Source organism: Epinephelus moara, chromosome 11 (genome assembly GCF_006386435.1).
Source record: "Epinephelus moara isolate mb chromosome 11, YSFRI_EMoa_1.0, whole genome shotgun sequence".
Taxonomy (NCBI): domain Eukaryota; kingdom Metazoa; phylum Chordata; class Actinopteri; order Perciformes; family Serranidae; genus Epinephelus; species Epinephelus moara.
The window spans coordinates 4,339,284-4,347,484 of NC_065516.1; the positions used below are offsets into that span (position 1 = coordinate 4,339,284).

General features: G+C 39.0%; 1 protein-coding gene across 1 annotated transcript in view; it reads left to right on the plus strand.

Moving 5' to 3' along the window:
* The window catches only part of dnah5l (dynein, axonemal, heavy chain 5 like), a 208,353-nt gene that overhangs the window by 117,717 nt on the left and 82,435 nt on the right, over nt 1-8,201 (plus strand). Inside the window, exons 65-69 of the mRNA XM_050056535.1 lie at nt 1,527-1,667; nt 3,721-3,852; nt 4,073-4,183; nt 4,551-4,705; nt 4,814-4,935. Of these exons, the coding sequence (XP_049912492.1) occupies nt 1,527-1,667; nt 3,721-3,852; nt 4,073-4,183; nt 4,551-4,705; nt 4,814-4,935 (661 nt within the window). The remainder of the gene's footprint in view (nt 1-1,526; nt 1,668-3,720; nt 3,853-4,072; nt 4,184-4,550; nt 4,706-4,813; nt 4,936-8,201) is intronic.

Genomic DNA, 8,201 nt, shown 5'->3' on the forward strand with positions numbered 1-8,201 from the left:
TCAATTGTGTCAAATGCCGCACTAAGATCTAATAAAACAAGTACAGAGACAAGTCCTTTGTCTGAAGCAATCAGAAGGTCATTTGTAATTTTAACTAGTGCTGTCTCAGTGCTATGATGCACTCTAAATCCTGACTGAAATTCCTCAAATAAATTATTATCATGGAGAAAATCACACAGCTGGTCTGTGACTACTGTCTCAAGGATCTTTGAAAGAAAGGGAAGATTAGATATTGACCAGTTGCAGTTTATGGATGGACTTGTCTGGTAAACCAAAAAGAAGGGAATTACAGTAGTCAAGACAGGGTGTGGACCAGGATAGCAGTACTGTTGGGTGTGAGGGACGGGCGCAGGCGTGAGATGTTACATAGATGGAAGTAAGCTGAGCGAGTGACATTGTTGATGTGGGACTGGAATGATAGGGTGCTGTCAAGGATGACACCCAGACTCTTAACCTGGGGGGAGGGGGAAACTGAGGAGTTGTCAAAGGAGATGGAGAAACTGTTTATTTTTAAAAGGGTGGATTTGGTGCCAGTGAGAAGGAGCTCAGTTTTGTCACTGATAAATTTGAGAAAATTGTAGGAGAACCAGGATCTGATTTCCTGATATCTCCAGAATAAACACTGTTGTCTCTAAAATGTAATATTTTTTATTTAAAGATTATTTTTATGGGCTTTTTGCCTTTAATGGACAGGACAGTATGTGAAATGGGGAGAGAGAGAGAGTGGGGAGTGACATGCAGCAAAGGGCCGCAGGGCAGAATCGAACCCACGGCCACTGCAGCAAGGCACTGCCTCTGTACATGGGTCGCTGGCACTATCCACTACGCTACCAACACCCCCTAAAATGTGATAATTTAGCTGGCTGACAATACATGCTGACAGAGTTTTATCAGCCTCAAATGTTGACAAAGTAGGCTATGTGATATATTAAAGGAAGGAGTGTTGGTTCAGCTCTTCTAAAAAGAATATGGAAATCACCAAAGTGGAGATAAAACACTTTCTACAGTTACAGTTTGATGGAGCAGTCAGACTGAGCTGCAGCTTTTCTGTCCATCATCCTGCTTATACTCCTGGTAAAGTTTTAAATGCAGTAGTTTTGCTTATTTTTACATGGCAATATTTTTTTATTTCACTTGACAGAATAAATAGAACATCTGCTGTGTCTCTGTTGCTCTGTGTGAAACCTATTCTTTTCTTTTTCTTTCTCTAGAGTTTGTGTTGTTTAGTGTTATTGATTTAAAAGGTGTCACAGTCAGTACGTTTACATGCACAGCTTAATCTAGCTATGCTCAAAATTCGATTTTGGCGTCTAATTGGACTTCTGTCCTTGTCCCAGTTTACGTGCAACTGAGAAAATCGAATTACTGACGGGAACGTGTCCTCCTCCTCAACACTAGGTGGCGATATGCGTCGTTTCAGCGGGTTAATACCGCCCCCTTTCCGGTTGACCTATTACGTCAAGTGTCATGTAAACGTACTGAGTGTGTGTGTTGTATTATTAGGGTGTGTTGTGTTGTGTTTTCAGGGGATCCTGACGGTGGTGATTGAGGTGTGTCAGAGCTCTGAGCTCCTCTCTGCTCTCTTCCATCATGAATGTTACAGAGTGATCGCCGACCGATTCATCGACAACAGCGACAGACAAACCTTCAGCTCCATCATGGAGAAGGTGTGTGTAGTTCGCTGCATGCAGTGTTAATCTCTTTTTATATGGGTTTTAAACCACTGACAACTGGTGTGTTTTATTCCGTTAAATACTCTCCTGCAACAGAATTATTGTTATTGTGAAATAAGATAAAACGATTTTTTCAATGTCAAAGACACTCACTATTTAAGTACGTATAATTAATATACTCTATATCCATATCTAGTAAAATAGAATACACACAGGTACTATAATATAATACAATACATTCAAAGCAAAAATAAAAAAAATTAGGGACGCACTGATATAACAACTGAGTATCGATATCGGCTGATATTCACCTTGCTCCAGACTAACAGCGTCCTGTCGTTCCATGAACAATAGAAAATGTGTTTAGAATGAACAGAGATCTTTCCCAGGATGAAAGGACGCAGTTAACTCACTATCGACGCGTCAGAGGAAGGACCATATTGGACTATATTGTTTCCCTGATAATGCTACTTGTGGACAACAAATCTGTGATGACATCATAGATGTATAATAATAACTAGATACCGGATTCCATGATGGCGCCTCTTCATTCCAATGGAGTTGCTCGCCTGGTGCAACCGGCAAAAATTTCTGGAGCTACAGGGTTTACTTTTGCAGTATGTGGCCCACTGAATATGTGCAGTGATGTTTCTACCACTGGCTCCGCCCACAAGTTCCTACTCAGCTAATAGATTTTACTTGGTGATGACATCACAGATTTTTAAATTGTTTTTCTCAGCTCCAATAAATTTCTACAAATATAAAGCCTCCGTGAATCAAAATTCACAATGAAAAAATCATAATTGACCTTGTTTGCAGTTGTAGGTCTCCTGTCAACAGTTTTACAGATGTCTCTTTTATAATGATGGTCTATGGGGAAAAAAAAGATACCACGAGTGGCCACTGGGAAAAACTGGAAGCAATGCTGAGCTGCTTTCCTTGGGGCCTGGACAAAATCAGCAGGAGGAGAGCTAGTTAATGTTAGCTGAGCTGTTAGCTGTTAGCAACAGGTGGATGGAATTAACTGCAGACAGAGGTTGCACTGAGTTACATTATGATGCTTTCAAACTCTATTCAGTAAACATGAGTATTTTTACCTTAATTGTAATGTTCTTGTGATGTGTTCAAATGTAATCTTGTAAAATGTACGTTTTGGTGAGAAACTTGAATAAATACAGCTGTGTGAAGGAGAAATTTCTTGATGTTTTCACAGCAATATAAAAAGGTATTAGAGAGGAAATTATAATACTATGTTTAGTGAAAAGGCTTTTGAAGCAGTTATTTTATGTTTTTCACATGAATGGTTACATTAAAGGTTGTTTCATAAATGTGTATGATTGAATTTGTGCTCATAAAATGTTAGTATAATGAAGGACTGAACCACTGTAAAACTGTTCAGATATTTTTATACCTCTGCACTGGCGATAGCCATGGTCAGAGGCATTACATTTTTGCGTTGTCCATACATATGTGCATACGTACATACCCTCTGACCTCTGTCAAAGGTCAAGATCATTGTTACCTCCCAAAATATGTTTTTGGCCATAACTCAAGAATTCATATGCCAATTATAATAAGACTTAACACAAACTTCTAATAGGATAAAATAATGAATTGATGACATGTTATATCCAAAGGTCAAATGCCAACTTCACTGTGACATCATAATGTTCTGCATAAAACAGTTTTCTGTCTATTACTCAACGTCATGTCTCTGGAACAGAAGGGGAGACATTTGATCAGATACTAATTGGTGACACTAATCTTGTGTGTCCACTTTGAAACTGTACTGATTGTATAGATCTTCTATGTGTGAAGCATCCATATTTTCACAGACATGAACGTAAACTGTACGAGAAATTTGATTGCTGCGCAGAGGCATACAACTAATTAAATTATACAAAACCAAATCATGAAAGATCATATTAAAAGAAAAATGAAAGCAGGACATGCTGCACAGCTGTGATGCAGAGTAGCACCGTGGTACCACACTACATCATTCTGCACAGCTGTTAAATGCTTTCATGTAACCTTTGTCTCTCCTCAGATCACAGTGAAGGATCATGGGAGAGCTCTGACTGAGCACGCTCAGTGGGACAGCTTCTTCGTGGACTTCCTCCGGGAAGCTCCAGAGGCGACAGGAGATGAACCTGAAGACACCGAGCTGGAAGCTCCAAAGGTCCTCAGTTCTGAGAGGACATGTTACATTCAAATATGTCCCAGTGTTAATGCTTGTATTGTGGTTATTGTGTTATGTGTTTAAAGTTGTCATCACAGTCAGTACTGGTGTCTTCCTCACATTATTGCAGCAACATTCAAAACAGACTTTGTTTTTATGATGAATCATTTTTCATGTTGCTCTGATGTTTAATTTTTGTATAAATTGACTTGACTGACAGGTGTATGAGCCAATCCCGTCGCTGGACGCCCTGGCAGAGCGGCTGTCTGTTTTCCAGCAGCAGTACAATGAGGCAGTGAGGGGCGGAGCCATGGACCTGGTCTTCTTCAAGGTAATGACTACTTCTATCTGGCTGATCACCTTCATCAGGCAGCCATCACGGAGGTTCATCCAAACTGCAACCTCTTTTACCCTTATCATCCCTGCAATATTTAAATCAGATTCAAAACTATGACTAGAGTTATCAGTCAGCCGGCTATGCAAAAAGAATTATTTGAAGCACCATGATTGGCTCATTTCTAGCTCATTCACTGACCTGATACACAACTCTTGTGGGAGCTGATGTGAAAAAATAGATTTAAACAAACAAAGTAACAGAACATAACACTTAATAACTTAGGAGTGAAACATGCATTTGTCTGTCTGCCCTCTCTGTGTTTCTGTTGGTAAACAATCCTCTGTTTTTTGTCCAATGGCAGGACGCGATGACCCATCTGATGCGGATCTCGCGGATCCTGCGGACGCCACAGGGAAATGCCCTGCTGGTCGGGGTTGGAGGCTCAGGGAAGCAGAGTCTGACGAGGCTGGCGTCGTTCATCGCAGGATACCAAACCTTTCAGATCACACTAACCAGGTCTGAAACACACAGAGACACACATCATCACCACACACCTGTTTCTGTCCTTTTGTTTTATTCTTGGCTAACATCCACTCTGTGTGTGTTTGTGTGTGCGTCCTGCAGGTCGTACAGCAGCAGTAACCTGATGGAGGATCTTAAGACTCTGTATCGCATCGCTGGTCAGCAGGGGAAAGGAGTCACGTTCCTCTTCACTGACAACGACATTAAAGACGAAGCCTTCCTGGGTACCTGACTATCCACTTTACAGTTTAGCCCAATTGCTTTTGTATTTCAATCTTCAAAATACAGCCAAAACATTTGTTTTCAGATAGATTTAGTCCTTACAGTGACATGTAAGTGACATCAAGTGAATTTTACAACTATCGGGAGGAAAGCATGGAGCACAATTGTACCTAAAATGGCCAGTTTTAAAATCTCGCCTAAACATTTCTCTACTAAAACCTCTCTAATACTTCTCCTGATGATAGAGGAAGATAAAAGTTGTAGAAAATCTAAGCCTCATCAAGGTGGTCTAACCTCATAATAGATCTCCAATTAAAATATCAAATTGGCTATCAGAAATAATTAATAATTATTGGTAAGTGTTATTAATTGTGTTAAATAATGTGACTTAATTAACATTAAATCACGTTGTGGGGCACCATTCCCAAGAAGGGAAAAGTGATAGCCAATTAGTGATATCAGTCTCATAAAGCTCACTAAACTATCAATTTGGAATTTTGATTAATAATTAAATTGATAACCATAACAAAATTAATAGTAAAGCCTTAAGGATTTCGGAGTTCTTGACGTAGCAATGGTTGACTATTCATTCACTCTTGTGCAGTATTAAACAGACAGCAGGTATGATTCCAAAAGTATATATTTATTCATAAAAGAAGCAAAGAAAAACAAAAACACACTAACTAACTATATACAAGCTTGGTGTGTGTGTGTGTGTGTGTGTGTGTGTGTGTGTGTGTGTGTGAGAGAGGGAGAGAGAGAGAGAGAGAGAGAGAGAGAAAGGCAAAGGGCTGTTTGGCCTACAAAACAAAATGGCTGACAACAGAGAACAACAAGATGGCCAAATAAAAGCTGGCTTCAGATTGGGAGAGGTCTGTCTGAATGTGTGGTCAAAACAAAGACAAAGGAAAAGAAGCGGGAACTTTGATTTGCCTCTTTGGGTGTAGCTCTGTTGAGAGGCAATTTGTTAATGAGTCTATGTGAATGCAATTTGTGTTGCAAAGGGTCTGTGGTAGTGCAGAGGATGTTTAGTTGCATGCAAGACTCTGTGGTAACACTTTACTTGAAGGTATCTACATAAGGGTGACATGACACTGTCATAAACATTATGTACATGTCATAGAAGTTTATGACTGCTGTGTCAATCGGTTTTTGTAATGACAAGTTGACATTGTTTGGGATGTCCTTATTATGACCATTTGACATTAACCAGGATGATGATGTCTTTGACAATAATAATCATGTCAACTTGTCATAAACACAAAAAGAGGTGCATTTCTTGTTAATGTCAAGTTGTTATGACAAAGACAAACACTTAAAGGGATCATGGTGATCATGTGCATCTTTCAATGACAGCAGTCAGTACAGTCAATGTAACAACTGAACAATTATTTGAACTGTACATTGAACTAAACATTGGAACATTTCTTCTTCACTACACTGGGACGCAGATATTTTTGCCTGCTTTTCAGATGGTTGATGCAACATATCTTCTGACGCGCACTCTTTGTCCGCTTGTGGAAGTGCAATCACCTATGTGTGTGTGTGTGTGTGTGTGTGTGTGTGTGTGCGTGCACTAGGGCTGGGTACTGCCACTGATTTCCTGAATCGATTCCATTTTGATCAATTCGACTGGAGATTTTTCAGTTACAATCAGTTTTTGCAAGTATGTGACAGAGAGTCTCAGAGAACTAATAGTGTAACATTTACAAGGAATATTTTTTTTAAAAGACCAAATTCACAACAGGAATAAAACTGAATATTTTATGACGTATTGTTGTTTCTAGAGCAGCAACAGTAATATTAAAACAGCAAAGTCACAATATAAACACTTATACTTACACTTAGTATATCACATATCTCACTGGAAACAAAATAAGAATGTCAATAAAATAAATCATATTCCCGACATCACAATACTGACTGAAGTTTAGAAAGAATAATGAACACAGACATCAGTCAGTGTAGGAGCCAAAGTGTGTATTTACCCTCTGTTGTTTATTATTTGTTAGACTGCACATGTTATTTTGATCACTTTCACTTGTGGTGTGGGTGTGGTTTCACACTATTTTATCTGTTCTTTCACTGGCGTGGGTGTTTCGTTAGACAAAGAGGGTGAGTGTTGGCCCCAATATTTTCTGTTGACCGTAATCTTTATTTGCTTTGGTTTGTTAGATGTTTTTTTAATAAGTCATCACAAAAACGCAACATTGGACTTCTACATGGATTCTTTGAACGAGTCACAGTAACGTGCCGGACTCAGCCTCTTAGCGGCTTTTTAATTGATAATAGCCGCTACAGTCAGTATCAGTCCTGCTGTCCTCCCTTCTCCTCCCTCTGCTGCTGAGGAGAGTCACTGCCTGCAGGTCACATGACCACCGGTAAGTTTTAAGATACGAGACAAACTGAGCTAAACCGTTAAACATAAACAGTTGTTGTTGTTTCAGCTTGTTAGTAACAATTTGCTGTTAGCTGTTAAGCGCTCTGTGTTTGTTTATAACATAATATTGGCGGCGGTGGATGAGAGACTGTGGACAGAGCAGATTGAAATATCGGGGGTGTTGGGGGGGTGGGGCACCCCCTACCAAATATAATGGTAGAGGAAACACTAAGACGCCAACTAACCAATAACCTAACTGCAAACAATCACAGCAATAACTCAATGAACAATATTAAATCACAACTGACAAAGTTTAACAGTCTTCAGGGCTTGACGCTAACTTTTTTCCCCAAGGAGCACATGTGCTCCTAAGTTGAAAAAGTAAGGAGCGCACAAAGAACTTTCGGGGCACAATGTAAATTGATCAAATAATGTGTTTTCCGTAATAAATGTGATGCAAATAGACATTTACAAGCAAACTTATTTAATGAATTTGTATACAAAATGTACAGAAAGGTAAAATCATCAAGTTTTGAAAAAATATTGCAATTTAATTTTGTCTTTAATGTTATTATCTTATATATATGTTATCTTTGTAATATGATTATCTTATAGCCTATAATGTTCAGTGTTTCCTCATCCCTCAATTGGGACCCATGGTGCAATACCAGTGAAAGTATCATGGTTCTGAGACAGATGTGCCTTTTGTCATTTATAAAAAGATAAATCACTTTTCTATAATACATCAATGATATTTTAATGGAATAAATTACTTACTGACTTATTCATACTTCAAAAACAGCATCAATCAGTGATTAACATAGGGGGGATCAAAATAAAATAAATAAATGAAATAAGAATCAACCAGCCACCCTCCTCCCCTGACAA